This window comes from Furipterus horrens, unplaced genomic scaffold (assembly GCF_987537825.1).
Source record: "Furipterus horrens unplaced genomic scaffold, mFurHor1.1.pri manual_scaffold_2, whole genome shotgun sequence".
NCBI classification, from domain to species: domain Eukaryota; kingdom Metazoa; phylum Chordata; class Mammalia; order Chiroptera; family Furipteridae; genus Furipterus; species Furipterus horrens.
The window spans coordinates 96,259,850-96,276,396 of NW_028327172.1; the positions used below are offsets into that span (position 1 = coordinate 96,259,850).

At 39.8% G+C, this 16,547-nt stretch overlaps 1 protein-coding gene across 6 annotated transcripts in view; it reads right to left on the minus strand.

The window, feature by feature from the left end:
• Positions 1-16,547, minus strand: part of NRP1 (neuropilin 1) — a 184,526-nt gene that overhangs the window by 40,931 nt on the left and 127,048 nt on the right. For all 6 annotated transcript variants that reach the window (XM_090266174.1, XM_090266173.1, XM_090266176.1 and 3 more), the window contains exon 9: positions 12,631-12,962. In XM_090266174.1, coding sequence (XP_090122300.1) covers positions 12,631-12,962 — 332 coding nt within the window. The remainder of the gene's footprint in view (positions 1-12,630; positions 12,963-16,547) is intronic.

Consider the following 16,547-nt stretch of genomic DNA (forward strand, 5'->3'; position numbering starts at 1 on the left):
AATTAATTGGTCTTTTCCATCTCAGAAACACCTCTAAGAATCTCAAAATACATGGCTAACATAGAACCACTTCTCTCAATTAAGGTTTCCTTCTATTATTTTCAAAAGTAAATTGCCCATTGGGTGGGGTCCCACACTCTTGATAGAATTGCATTGCTGCCAGTAATTGAGAATCTGACATACACTATTTTTAGGCCCAGTTAAGTGTCATTAGTAAGATACTAATTATAGTGAAAATAGCATTACTACACATTCAAGTTCTATGTCACCATAGCTCCAACAATCATAGGAAAAAAGCACTTTTATCTATGGAATCTCAAATTCTTCTCCTAATATTAACTTGAACAAAGATTTAGCAAAGAGACTTCCAGCCAAGATGGAGGCCTGGACTGACACACTCTGTCTCTCCCTCCACAACTAAGAAGGAATACAACTACTGCAAAACCAGAAATAACCAGAAGTTCCAGAAAATAAAGCTACATGGAAGTCCAATGTATGAAGTTATAAACAAGTGGTGCTCATCTGTATGGGTAGGAGGGCAAAGCCAAGGCAGAGAGGTCAAGCTGTGCTGGCGGCAGCAGCTTCAGTGACGGCAGGGGACAGCAGTAAGCACAGACACCTGTGTTTAAGAGGAGGCGAGATGAGCCTGGGGAGCACCCCTGGCTGCAGACCAGACCTGTCAGCTCATGATTCCAATGTCAGAAAAGGCAGACCCACATTGCCTCAGAATCCATCTTGGACCCCTGCCCCCACACAAAATGCCAAAATGCCACAGTGTGAAGAGAAGGGTCACCTGGTAGTGATGAGTGCACAGGGCTCTGGCCCCTATAGCATAGGAGGTGTGACAGCCTCGCCCAGGAAGCAAAAGTAAACACAAAACTGTCAGGATGGCACAGATCATGACAGAGATCCCAGTGACACCACTGACCAGCCAGCAAATATCTGATCTAATGGAACAGCAGATAGGAAATCTTTCTGGGGCACAGTTCAGAAATTTGGTTATACAAATGCTTACAGACTTAACAGAAGATCTTAAAACAGTAGGAATGAAGGCTAATCCTGATGAAATGAATGACAACACATACGAAACAAGTGGTGAGGGAAAGAAAACCAGGGATCAAATCAACAAATTGGAACATAGGGAGGAACAAAGAGTCAACCAGGGCAGAAAGAGGAAATAAAAAGTGAGGAAAATGAGGAGAGGCTCAGAAACCAATGGGACAGGTATAAGTGGGCCAACATGCAAATCGTAGGGTTGCCAGAAGGTGAAGAAGAAGAACAAGAAATTGAAAAGCTATGTGAAAAACTAATGAAGCCGAACTTCCCTAACTTAGAGAAGGAAACAGACTTACAGATCCAGGAAGCACAGACAGTTCCAAAAACACTGGACCCAGGGAGAACCACACCAAGACACATTATAATCAAAATGTTAAAAATTAAGGATAAAGAGAGAATCTTAAAAGCAGTAAGAGAGAAGAGAAGAATTATGTACAAAGGGGTCCCAATAAGACTATCAGTTGATTTCTCAAAAGAAACTCTGCTGGCAAGAAATATTCAAAATAATGAAAAGCAAAAACCTAGAACCACAATTACTCTATCCAGCAGAGCTGTCATTCAGAATAGAAGGGCAGAAAAAGTGCCTCCAGTACAAAGTAAAACTGAAGGAGTTCATCAGATCCAAACCACTGTTATATGAAGTGTTAAAGGGACTTCTTAGGAGAAAGAGGATCAAAATTATGAACATTAAAATGAAAACTGTAAAGATGTGGGAGGAGTAACTGGAAGCAACACTAACCTCCTCCCAGGACCAGTCTGGATTTACAACTTAATTTTGGAGAAATCATCTGGAATAACCAACAGAACACTAGCTGGAGAGAAGTCTTATAACCACGGAGAGACAGAAAAGGCTGCTACATCACAACATGACCGGTAGAGAGTGCGGAGACGCCAAAGGGCTGGCTGGGCTCTCACAGGTGGCAGCTGAAGGGACTGAGAAGCAGCTCAGCAGCCAGGGGTTCCCCCTGAGAAGGGCAGGATCTAAACCCCAGCTGGGCTTCCCAGCCTACAGTCACAGAGTGGAAAGTAAAATAGTATCCAGCTGTGAAAAGTGAAGAGTCACAGGGTTTCTTGCTAGCCAGGGAGAAACAGTGGCAGAAAAAGAGCTCTTAAGTGGACGACATACAAAAATATTTTGGCCCCCACTTACCCTGGGCTTAAGCAGAGGGAAGGCAGAGAGGACTAGAGACGCTTGGGGAGAGTTTGGCGCGGTGGCTTTGATGGGAGAACTGGGGGAGCAGCCAACCGGGTCCCAGTGCTGACTATTCCACAGTGCTGCAGGCAGACCATTCCTCTCTGAGTGGCATCAGCCTGAGGGGAAGCAAAAGCCCTGCCTACAGGAATTAAGCTGCCACACCCACGGTCCTTAAGCCTGACGGCTAATCACAGATTGAATAGATTAACAGCTGAAGGAGACAGACAAAGGCAGTAGATCCCTGGAAGTCTCCAACAGGCTGCCTAGGGCCAGACTGGTACACAATCTGACGCGACCAGGGGCACATCCAGGAAGTGAAGATCGATCTAAGAAGCAGCAACAAACAACAAAAGTAACAAAATGGGGAGACACAGAAACAAATCCCCATTGAAAGAAAAGGTAGAATCCCCAGAAAGAGTGTTAAATGAAATAGAGGGGATCAAACTATCAGATATGGAATTCAAAACATGGATTATGGACAAGCTCAACGAGCTCAGCGGAAACTACAAGGAACTCCAGGGAAACTACAAGAAACTCCAGAAAAACTACAAGGAACTTACTGAGAATTACTCCAGCATGAAAAAGGACATAGAAGCTATTGGTAAGAGCCAGGAGGAAATGAAGAATATAATCTCTGAATTGAAGAACACAGCAGAAGAAATTAAAAGCAGGCTAGAGGAAGCAGAAGACTGGATCAGCAAGCTGGAGGACAACGTAGACAAACTCCCAGACAGTACAACAAAATGAAAAAAGACTGAACAAGAATGAATAGGTTCTAAGACAGCTGCAGGACAACATGAAACATAATAATATCCATATCATAGGAATCCCAGAAGGAGAAGAAGAAGAGCAAGGGATAGAAAACCTCTTTGAAAAACTAATGAGAGAAATCTTCCCTAACATGAGGAGAGAGAGTCACGCAAGCCCAGGAAGCACAGAGGGTCCCAATGAAGATGAACCCCAACAGGCCCACTTCAAGACACATCATAATTAAAATGCCAACATTCAAAGACAAAGAGAGAATCCTAAAAGCAGCAAGAGAGAAACAGCTAATGACATACAAGAAAGCTCCAATAAGGCTATCATCAGATTTCTCAGCAGAAACACTACAAGCCAGAAGGGAATGGCAAAAAATATTCCAAGCAATGAAAAACAAAGGCCTACAACCAAAAATACTCTACCCAGCAAGGCTCTCATTTGAAATGGAAGGTGAAATAAGGAGTTTCCAAGACAAAAGAAGGCTAAAAGAATACATCTCCACCAAACCATCATTGCAAGAGATGCTAAAGGGTCTGCTTTAAGAATATGAAGAAACAGAGAGAGACAGGGAGGAACACAAGTACAAAGGGGGACAATGACAATGAATAAGTACCTATCGGTAATAACCTTAAATGTAAATGGATTAAATGCTCCAATCAAAAGACATAAGGCAGCTGAATGGATTAGAAAGCATGACCCACATATATGCTGTCTACAAGAGACCCACCTTAGAAAAAAAGATCTACACAGACTGAAAGTGCAGGGATTGGAAAAAAGTATTTCAAGCAAATGGACATGAAAAAAAAAGCTGAGGTAGCAATACTTATATCAGACAAAACAGATTTCACAGCAAAGGTCATAAAAAGAGACAAAGAAGAGCATTTCATAATACTTCAGAGAAAAATTTATCAAGAAGATATAACCCTTGTAAACATATATGCACCCAACATAGGAGCACCCAAATATGTAAGAAAAATTTTGAAAGAATCCAGGGAATATATAGACAGCAACACACTCACAGGAGGGGATTTTAACACCCCATTGTCAACAATGGACAGATCTTCGAAGCAAAGAAACACCAAAGATATTGCGGCAGTGAACAACACTCTAGATCAAATGGACTTGTCGATATATATAGAACTTCTCACCCCAAAGAAGCGAAATATACATTCTTCTCAAGTGCACATGGAACGTTTTCAAAGGTAGACCACATGGTAGGACACAAAACAAGCCTCAACAAATTCAAGAACATTGAAATTATATCAAGCATCTTCTCAGATCACAATGGCTTAAAATTGGAAATCAACCTCAAGGAAAAAACTCAAAAACATTCAAACTCATGGAGAATGAATAACGTGCTCTTAAATCATGAATGGGTAAACAATTACATCAAGGAAGAAATCAAAGTTTCTGGAAACTACTGATAATGAACATACAACAACCCAAAACCTATGGGATACAGCGAAAGCAGTCCTGAGAGGAAAGTTCATAGCAATACAGGCCTACCTAAAAAAGCTAGAAGAATCTCTAATAAAAAATTTAACACTACAGCTACAACAACTAGAGGGAGAACAACAAGCAAAGCCCAGATCAAGTAGAAGGAAGGTAATCATCAAGATCAGAGCAGAATTAAATGACATAGAGACTAAACTAACAATTCAAAAGATCAACATAAGTAGGAGCTGGTTCTTTGAAAAGATAAACAAAATTGACAAGCCTTTAACCAGGCTCCTCAAGAAAAAAAGAGAGAGGACCAAAATAATAAAATCAGAAACAAAAGAGGAGAAATCACAACCAATACCACAGAAATAGAAAGGATTGTAAGAAATTATTACGAACAACTGTGTGGCAAGAAATCTGACAACCTAGAGGAAAGGGACAAATTCCTGGAAACATAGAGTCTTCCAAAACTGAATCAAGAAGAAGGAGAAAGCCTGAACAGACCAATAACAACTAGTAAAACCGAAGCAGTAATCAAGAAACTCCCGGCAAACAAAAGTCCTGGACCGGATGGCTTCGCAGGTGAATTCTACAAAACATTTAGGAAAGAACTAACTCGTATCCTCCTCAGACTATTCCAAAAAATCCAAGAAGAGGCAAGACTCCGAAACTTGTTCTATGAGGCCAGTATTACCCTAATACCAAAACCAGGTCAAGACACAACAAAGAAAGAAAACTAGAGGCCAATAATGCTGATGAACATAGATGCTAAAATCCTAAACAAAATATTGGCAAACTGGATCGAGCTACACATTAGAAAGATCATACATCACGAACAAGTGGGATTCATCCCAGGGATGCAAGGATGGTTTAATATTTGCAAATCAATAAACATAATACACCACATAAACAAAATGAAAGACAAAAACCACATGATCATATCAATAGATGCAGAAAAAGTATTTGATAAAGTACAACACCCATTTATTATGAAAACTCTCAGCAAAATGGGAATAGAGGGAGCATACCTCAACATAATAAAGGCCATATGCAAGAAACATGAAGCCAACATCATACTCAATGGGCAACAACTGAGAGCATTCCCCCTGAGGCCAGGAACAAGACAAGGATGTCCACTCTCTCCACTCCTATTCAACATAGTCTTGGAAGTTCTAGCCATAGCAATCAGACAAGAAAGAGAAATAAAAGGCATCCAAATGGGTAAAGAGGAAGTAAAATTGTCATTATTTGCAGATGACATGATAGTGTACATAGAAAACCCTATAGACTCCATCAAAAAACTACTTGACCTAATAAATGAATTCGGCAAAATACCAGGGTACAAAGTTAATATTCAGACATCGAAGGCATTTCTGTACACCAACAATAAAATCTCAGAGACAGAAACTAAAAAAAAAAAAAAAATCCCATTTACCATAGCAACAAGAAAAATAAAGTACCTAGGAATAAACTTAACCAAGGAGGTAAAAGACCTGTACTCAGAAAACTACATAACACTGAAGAAAGAAATTAAAGAAGATACAAATAAATGGAAGCATATACCATGCTCATGGATGGGAAGAATCAACATGCTTAAAATGTCCATACTACCCAAAGCAATTTATAGATTCAATGCAATCTCTATTAAAATACCAATAACATTTTTCACAGACCTAGAACAAATACCTCAAAAATTTATATAGAACCAAAAAAGAGCCCGAATAGCCACAGCAATTTTGAGGAAGAAGAACACAGTAGGAGGAATCACAATACCTGATATCAAACTGTACTACAAGACCACGGTAATCAAAACAGTCTGGTACTGGCATAAAAACAGACATATAGATCAGTGGAACAGAATTGAGAGCCCAGAAATAAACCCAGGTTCATATGGTCAACTAATATTTGACAAAGGGGGAAAGAACATCAAATGGAGTGAAAAGAGCCTCTTCAACAAATGATGTTGGGAGAACTGGACAGGGACATGCAAAAAAATGAAACTAGACCACCAACTTACACCATACACCAGAATAAACTCAAAATGGATCAAAGACTTAAATGTAAGCCTTGGCACCATAAAAATCCTAGAGGAAAATACAGGCAGGAAAATTTCAGATATCCCACGTAGCAACATTTTCACTGATATATCTCCTAAGGCAAGGGAAATAAAGGAAAGAATAAACAAATGGGACTATATCAAACTAAAAAGTTTCTGCTCAGCTAAAGAAAACATCAGCAAGATGAAAAGGAAACCAACCATATGGGAAAATATATTTGCCAATGATAACTCAGACAAGGGATTGATCTCCAAAATATATAGATAACTCATACGACTCAACACCAAGAAGACAGACAACCCAATTAAAAAATGGGCAAATGACCTGAACAAACACTTCTTTAAAGAGGACATACAGAGGGTCCATAGACATATGAAAGAATGCTCAACATCACTAGCCATCAGACAGATGCAAATAAAAACCACAATGAGATACCACCTCACACCAGTCAGAATGGTCATCATCAACAAATCTACAAACAACTTGTGCTGGAGAGAATGTGGAGAAATGGGAACCCTGGTGCCTTGCTGGTGGGAATGCAGACTGGTGCAGCCACATGGAAAACAGTTTGGAATTTGCTTAAAAAACTAAAAATGGAACTGCCTTTTGAACCAGCAATTCCATTCCTAGGATTATATCCAAAAAATCCTGAAACACCAATTCAAAAGAACCTATGAACCCCTATGTTCATAGCAGCCATATTTACAATAGCCCAGTTCTGGAAAAACATAAGTGCCTGTCTGTAGATGAGTGGATCAAAAAACTGTGGTACATTTACACAATGGAGTATTATGTAGCAGAGAGAAAGAAGGAACTTCTCCCATTTGCAACAACATGGATGGAACTAGAGAGAATTATGCTTAGCGAAATAGGCCAGGCAAAGTAAGAAAAATACCTTATGCTGTCACCTATTACAAAAAACTGATGAACAACACCAACAAATGAGCAAAATTGAACCAGAGGCAAGAAGAATGTCAAATGCCTTACAACTGGATGTCTTTTCAATAAGATAGTCTTATAGATTAAGAGACTTGTTTGTGGGTTATGTTACATAAATTAACATGTGTTTTTTGTTTTCAAAGGGCATAAGCCTATGATCTTATTACCTGAGTGATTGTCTGTACATATAGGCCTCACTTAATCTTGTCTGCAGTGCTGCCTCCTGAGACTCAATGGTTTGGCTGAACTAAGTGGCTGGGTTGGTGACATATGGGGTGGTCTGTGGGCTTCACTTTAAAACTGGTTTCTCTTTTTTATCCTAATGGTTTGGACAGAAAGGGCCTAGAGGTCTGAGAGGGGGGAAACGTAAAATATTTCCCTCAGCCCAAACTAAGTATAATGGGCAAAAGGGTTTTCGGCAGGTGAGACGTGCCTGGCACACCTTCCTCCAAAGAAGCCCCTTTTTTCCTTAATCTGGGACATTGTAAAATTAATCCCTGCCTTTTGTCATCTAGTGGTTATGGACTGAATGATGTCCTTTAACCCTGTTGCCAAATCTGTTGCCCCCAGAATACAACAAGAATGCCAGCCTGTTAAACCAAGCACGCCGTTGTCCGGGGACAGCCAACTGACCTGGAGTCTGCACGATCCTTCCCCATGTGGAAGGCCACCCTCCCATCCACAGCCCCACTCTTATTAGGGATTTCTGGACCCAAGGGTAGGTAGGATGACGACCATGTCCATCTTCAAGCAGCTAGAGGAGCTCGAGACCTTCGCCCATTGTCCTTTATAAGATTATAAAGGGTCTTAAGTCTGAGAGGGAGGGATTGTTATATTTTATTGTTAAAATAATTAATTAATCACTTATTTATTAGAAGAAGAAGAAGAAGAAGAAGAAGAAGAAGAAGAAGAAGAGGAAGAAGAAGAAGAAAAAGAAGAAGAAGAAGAAGAATATATGAAAGGGTGAAGCGGGAAAGCTAGTATGTACGACCCATGGGCATGGACTTGGGGGTGTATTGCTGAGGGAGGGGGTGTTCTGGGTGGAGGGGAGCAAAGGGAAAAAATTGGAACTATTGTAAAAATATCATCAATAAAATATACTTAAAAAAAAAGAAAGAATCCCTGTACAAAATAGACATGGGGATGTTAAGAACAATATAGGAAATGGAGTAGCCAAAGCACTTACATGAACAACTCATGGACATGAACTAAGGGGGCGATTGCTGGAGGAAATAGGGGTACTGAGTGTAGGGGGAAAGGAGGGAAAATTGGGACAACTGTAATGGCATAATCAATAAAAGTTTTTAAAAAAAGAAAAAAAAAAAAGAAAACTGTATCACAACAACCAAAAACAGAAGCTAGGGAATCGAAACAAAGACAAACTAAGGAGGCAACAAGAGTGGGAAAAGAATTATAGGGATAGGGAACATGTTGGGGGGAGGTCAGCAGGGAGGGGGAAGGGGAGAAAGGGAGGGAGATGGCACAGGAATTAAGAAGCATAGTAGGAGGGAGTGGAGTAGACAGGAAGATGTTGAGAAGAACTATATGCACAACCAATGGGCATAGACTAAGGAGGGGTACAACTGGAGGAAGAAGGGTCACTGGGTGGAGAGGAACAAAGGGAAAATAAATTGGGACAACTGTAACAGCATAATCAATAAAGCATATTTAAAAAAAAAGAATTAACACAATGTAAATACACTACAAGAGCTGTCAGTGATAAGCTGGAAAAATGTTAGCAATGAAGAGCCACAAGGAATTGGGTTAATTTAGCAATAGATCATTTACAAAAAATCTTTATGTCCTCTTACTAATCATGTTTTAGAAGAAGAGGACTTTGAGTATTTAAATCTTCTATCTGCTTCTGAAAAGTCTGGTTAATTCAAAGACTTTTATATATCTTTTCCATCATGCACTATTGGAGGGCAGAAAGCAAGGAGAGAGCATAGAGGATTTTAAATCCATTGAGTGCTGTTTCATTTCACAAAATAGTACTCATTTTACTGTTACACATGATGGACTTGGCATCCTAAGGAGGTAGACTTCATTTGTATGTTTAAATATAGTATTTTTATTTTTTTAATCCTCACCTGAGGACATTTTTTCACTGCTTTTAGAAAGACGAAGGGAGATAGGAAGGGTGAGAGAGAAACACCAATGTGATAGAGAAACATCAATTGGTTGCTTCTCATACACCATAGGACTTGGGATTAAACCTGCGACCTAGGTATGTGCCCTGACTGTGACTTGAACCCACAACCCTTTGGCTATGGGAAGATGCTCCAACCAACTGAGCCACATGGGCCAGGGAAATATAGTATGTTTTAAACATTTTTATACAATTTAGAAGTATGTGCTGCTTCTAAATTGAAGGTTTTACCAGTTTTGTTTTGTTTTTCATTATGATTTTATTTCTAGGAAAGGGCATTTAGGGATAACTGATTAGCTTTTATATAAACAATTTAGAAGCTTTCATGGTTTAAAATACCATAGGAAGATGATAATGATTGATGTAATCATATTTTAGAAATAAAATCAAACACATTCAGTCAATCTTGAATAGATTTCTTTTTAATTAAAATTGAAAACTGTGTGTTGCCTTCTTTTGGAATTCTATAAGTGATACACTACAAGAAAGTGATTATAGACAAGTGATTGGAAAATAACGGGAAGCATATGGTGCATCCTATCCAGAGTATACAGTGATTTGTTTTTTTTTTTTTTCTGTGTCAGAACCTAGTACAGTACTGTAGAACATGTCACGGCACACACTGCCATGAGACAGAAGCTCCAGGAAAAAGATAGTTGCTGATCTACAGCAACACATTGTGATAAAGTCACAGGTTTCCTTCTCCAGAGACTGGTTCTTAGGGAGAACTCTAGTTTTCAAGTTATTTTACTTATTCTTTCACCAAAACAAGAGGGGCAGACATAAAAGGGAAAATGAAATGGACACAAGAGAGAAAGTAGCCGCACACAGATGATAAAAATTCTGGAAATGTTTTAGAAACCATAAGTTAATGAGAGGTGAGATGGGAGAGAAATTCTCACACTTGTAACAGCATCATCACTGTCAGTGGCTGTGCTGCCCAGCTTTTGTTTTCCCACCTGCAATGCCTTTGCTGGAGTCACTATATTAAGCCACACTCCCACACACTTAGAATGAAAGTGAGGACATTATTCTCTCCAATTACCTAGAATCTTCTCTTCACAAAAGAAGTAGGTCCTGGACAAAGTGGTGATGGGAAGAATGGAACTAAAAGGCCAATTATTTTGGGTGTGAGAAGTATCATTAGCCTAATACAATTCCCACACCATATATAAACTGACTGTGGTTTGTTACTTTAGTTTCAAACCAGCTTCTGAGCTGCCCAACATCCTCCTTTCCTAGTTGACACTGTGTGTTCAGGAAATGCAAATAAATTCAATAATCACCCCAAGTAAAACATAATCACTAAATAACATTTGTTTGTTAAAAAATATCATACCACATGTTCTGGTGAATATTGGAATATTTTTATATTGAGATTCCCTTCTCTTTTCATTGGATCAAGAGCCAATTGCATTTTAAAAAGTTCCAATGCATTAAAAAAAAAAAAAAAAAAAAAACTTACAATAGTCAAAGATAGAAGCAATCCAAGTGTCCATCAGTGGGTGAACAGATAAACAAAATGTGGTCTATACATACAATGGAATGTTAATCTTAAAAAAGAAGTAAATTCTAACAGCATGGATAAACCATGAAGACATTATGCTAAGTGAAATAAGCCAGTCACAAAAGGACAAATAAAGAGTGAGGCAAAGGAGGTTTACAGTCGTTCATATGGAAAATGACACAATAAATAATAAATTATAATACAAGAATAAACTGTTTTGCATGCTCACAACTGCAAACTTACTTTTGCCCTGCCCTGTATTGTATGATTCCACCTATATGAAGTACCTAGAGGAGTCAAATTCATAGAAACTGAAAGTACAATTTCCAGGGACCGGGATAAGGGAAAATGGGAGTTACTGCTTAATGGGTACAAACTTTCCATTTTGAAAGATGGCGAAGTTCTGGAGACTGGTTGCCCAAATATATGAATTTATTTATTTATATATACATATATCGTCGTCGGCAGCCGTCTGTCTCGAGAGACGATGGTGTAGCTTCTTAAGAGTCTATCTGCACCGCCGAGAATGGCTGTGCAGTCCGACTCGGGAGTGGCACGGTATCTGTCTCCTCCCGTGTTGAATCGACATCTTGCGATGACGCTGGAGTGTCTTCTCCAGTGAAGCTGAAGCTACAGAGCCTGGGCAGGGTGATATGGAGGGTCTGCTGTTGCCCAAGCAGCAGACCCCCCCTCTCTTCGCAGCTGAAGGGTCCAAGGGAAAGACGGAGTCAATACAGCTTGGCTTCAGGTGCGCCGCAGGAGTTGCCGGTGTTGACTACAACGTCAAACCGCCTTAGGGACTCCGGCTCCGGATTTTCTGTCGGGGTTTACTCCCTTAGCCTTTCCCCTGAAGAGGTATGCCGCAAGGCAGCGGAGGTTTTTTGGAGTCAGAGTTTTCCTTCTCTGATGTGCCCTGACTGGAAGATCGAACCAGCGACACTTAGCTCGCAGGCCGACGCTCAATCCACTGAGCCAAACCAGCCAGGGCTATATATATATATATGTGTATATATATATACACATATATATATTTAACATTACTGAATTGTATACCTAAAAAGGTTAAGATGGTAAATTTTATGTTATGTGTATTTTACCATAATAAACTTTTTTCAAAAAGTAGACTTAAAGGAGGGAGGATGATGGAAGGGGGAAGATAGGCACTGACTGATACTACCAGTAAATTAGAATCTGCAGAGAGATTCCGAGTTTCTGCCCAGCGGCTGCTGTCAGCCACCTGATCCCCACCCTCATGGCTGCTATGGCTGCTGTCTATGACCAGCTACCTGCCAACTCTAAGGGAAGGAAAGCTGACCAGCAATGCAGTTCTTTTCCATGTTTATCTCAGACATCACTCCTGTACCCCAATCCTGTCTGTCCTAAAACTGGGGATCACTGATCTCAGGGCTATAAAGAAATAAGAAGTCTCGCTTCCTCAGGAAAATGCTGGAGGTCCTTGAGCTAAGTCAAGAACCTGAAGGAGGACTTCCTCCTGGCAGTCCCTTTGATCCCTATCCCTGGATCTTACCTTAGCCTTGCGCTTGCTGTCATCCATAATCATTTCCCATTCTGAGCCATTGTTGCTGTACCCAATCTTAAACTTCTTCATTGACACCTTATTTTCCCGGTGCTTCCCCCCCTGAATGATGATACCCCTCACAATCTTCTCTTCCCCCAGATCCACTTGAAGCCACTCATTTATGTACGGATGAGGTGCAGGTGGCAGTACCCAGCCAGAGCGACTGGTCACGAGGCGAATATTTTCAGGCATCCAGTTCCTGTCCCCTTGGTTTGATGCTGTAATCTGGGAGTCGGAAATAAGTCCAGACACCATGCCCAACATTCCAGAGCAAGGATAATCTAGAGGGAAGAATGAAATAGATAATGTAAAATATTTTCTAGAACTTTCCATGCTTAGAAAGAACATGAATAAAAACATTTTCTGTACCCATTCCTATGTTTAAATCTCTGGATCATTTGACATTGAGCTCTCCTCATACCACATTAGAATAAAGAAAATCTTTAATAAGAACATATATTTCCCTCCTTTTTGAGTTTTTCAAAGACAGTTAACATCATAGATCTTTTTATATCTTCTACAGCAGCGCAAGTAGCTTCTGAGTATAAGAGTTATCAATCATTGAGTCACTGATAGCTGGCTCAAAAACAAAATGTTCAACATTTCAATTATTCTCCTTTCAAAACTGTACATCTCAAACAAGGACATGCACAGGAATAATAACCTATTTTTCTTTGAAACAACTCAATTCTGTATAACATAATCAAGAGGTAGCCTAAAAAATATAACCATCTTAAGAGGAATATATCTAATACAATTAAACTATGTCCATGTTATCAGCTGAACCTTAAGAATGAATTACTGAGATACTTTACACATGAACTGCTATACAGTCCCAATTATGTCATTTCTTCATTCACACATTCCGTGCCTGCTCACATAGGAATTACGGACACACTTTTTAAAATTTTTTTATTGTTTTTCAATTACAGTTGTCCCATTTTCCCCCCACTGCTCCCACCCCACCCAGCCCACCCCTTCTCCCACAGTCATTCCGCACCCCATTGTCCATGTCCATGTGTCATTTATACATGTTCTTTGAATAGATCCTTCCCCTACTTACCTCCCCTTCTCTCTCTCCCCCCTGCCCCCTGATAACTGTTATTCTGTTCCTTGTTCAATTTTGTTCATTTGTTTGTGTTGTTCATTAGTCTCCTGTATCAGGTGATATCATATGGTATTTTTCTTTCATTGCCCAGCTTATTTACCTAAGCATAATTCTCTCTAGTTCCATCCATGTTGTCGCAAATGTCAAGAGCTACTTCTTTCTTTCTGCTACAAAGTTTCCATTGTGTAAATGTATATTTTCTTTAATCCACTCATCTACAGATGGGCACTTAGGCTGTTTCCAGCACTTGGCTATTGTAAACAGCACTACTACGAACATAGGGGTGCATAAGATTTTTCGAATTGGGGTTTCAGAATTCTTCGGGTTTAATCCTAGCAGTGGAATCACTAGTTCAAAAGGCAGTTCCATTTTTAGTTTTTTGAGGTAATTTCATACTGTTTTCCATAGTGGCTGCACCAGTCTGCATTCCCACCAACAGTGCAGTAGGGTTCCCGTTTCTCCACATCCTCACCAGCACTTGTTCTTTGTTGATTTGTTGATGATGGCCATTCTGACTGGTGTAAAGTGATATGTCATTGTGGTTTTTATTTGCATCTCTCTGATGGCCAGTGATGTTGAACATTCTTTCAAATGTCTATGGACTTTCTGTGTATCCTCCTTGGAGAAGTGTTTGTTCAGGTCATTTGCCCATTTTTTAATTGGGCTGTCTGTCTTCTTGGTATTCAGATGTGTAAGTACTTTATATATTTTGGAGATAAATCTAGTCTCAAGTATCATTGGCAAATATATTTTCCCACATGGTTGGTTTCCTTTTCATCTTGCTGATGTTTTCTTTTGTTGAGCAAAAACTCTTTAGTTTGATGTAATCTCATTTGTTTATTCTTTCCTTTATTTCCCTTGCTTAGGAGATATATCAGTGAAAATATTGCTACATGGGATATCTGAAATTTTCCTGCCTATTTTTTCCTCTAGGAATTTTATGGTGCCATGGCTTCCATTTAAGTCTTTGAACTATCCTGAGTTTATTCTGGTGTGTGATGTAAGTTGGTGGTCTAGTTTCATTTTTTTGCATGTCCCTGTCCAGTTCTCCCAGCACCATTTGTTGAAGAGGCTCTTCTCATTCCATTTTATACTCCTTCCCTCTTTGTCAAGTATTATGTGACCATATTAGCCCTGGCTGGTTTAGCTCAGTGGATTGAGCGTCGGCCTGCGAGCTAAGTGTCGCTGGTTCGATCTTCCAGTCAGGGTACATCAGAGAAGGAAAACTCTGACTCCAAAAAACCTCCGCTGCCTTGCGGCATACCTCTTCAGGGGAAAGGCTAAGGGAGTAAACCCCGACAGAAAATCCGGAGCCGGAGTCCCTAAGGCGGTTTGATGTTGTGATCAACACCGGCAACTCCTGCGGCGCACCTGAAGCCAAGCTGTATTGACTCCGTCTTTCCCTTGGACCCTTCAGCTGCGAAGAGAGGGGGGGTCTACTGCATGGGCAACAGCAGACCCTCCATATTACCCTGCCCAGGCTCTGTAGCTTCAGCGTCATCGCAAGATGTTGATTCAACACGGGAGGAGACAGATACCGTGTCACTCCCGAGTCGGACTGCACAACCATTCTCGGTGGTGCAGATAGACTCTTAAGAAGCTACACCATCGTCTCTCGAGACAGACGGCTGCCGACGATGTGACCATATAGACCTGGGTTAATTTCTGAGCTCCCTATTCTGTTCCATTGATCTATATGCCTGTTCTTACGCCAGTACCAGACTGTTTTGATCACAGTGGCTTTGCAGAATAGTTTGATGTCTGGTATTGTGATTCCTCCTGCTGTGTTCTTCTGTCTCAAGATTGTTTTGGCTATTCGGGGTCTTTTTTGATTCCATATAAATTTTTGGAGTATTTGTCCTAGGTCTGTGAAATATGTCAATGGTATTTTAATAGGGATTGCATTGAATCTATAAATTGCTTTGGATAGTATGGACATTTTAATGATGTTGATTCCTTCGATCCCTAAACATGGTATTTGCTTCCATTTGTGTCTTCCTTAATTTCTTCTTTCAGTGTTATGTAGTTTTCCAAGTATAGGTCTTTTATCTCTTTGGTTAAGTTTATTCCTAGGTACTTTATTTTTCTTGTTGCTATAGTAAATGGGATTTTCTTTTTTAATTTCTCTCTCTGACATTTTATTGTTGGTGTATAAAAATGCCTTTGATTTCTGAATAATAACTTGTACCCTGCTATTTTGCCAAATTCGTTTATTATGTCGACTAGTTTTTTAGTGGAGTCTATAGGGTTTTCTATGTATACTATCACGTCATCCACAAATAATGACAGTGTACTTCCTCTTTTCCAATTTGTATGTCTTTTACTTCTTTTACTTGTCTGACTGCTGTGGCAAGAACTTCCTACACTATGTTGAATAGGAGTGGAGAGAGTGGACATCCTTGTTCTGTTTCTGATCTCAGGGGGAATTCTTTTAGTTTTTGTCCACTGAGTATGATGTTGGCTTCAGGTTTCTTGTATATAGCCTTAATTATATTAAGGTATGCTCCCTCTATTCCCATTTTTCTGAATGTTTTCATCATAAATGGGTGTTTTACTTTATCAGATGCTTTTTCTGCATCTATTGATATGATCATGTGATTGTTGTCTTTCATTTTGTATGTGGTGTATTATATTATTGATTAGAGAATATTAAACCATCCTTGCATCCCTGGGATAAATCCTACTTGATCGTGGTGCATGATCTTTTTAATGTGTTACTGAATCCAGTTTCCAATATTTTGTTTAGGATTTTAGCATC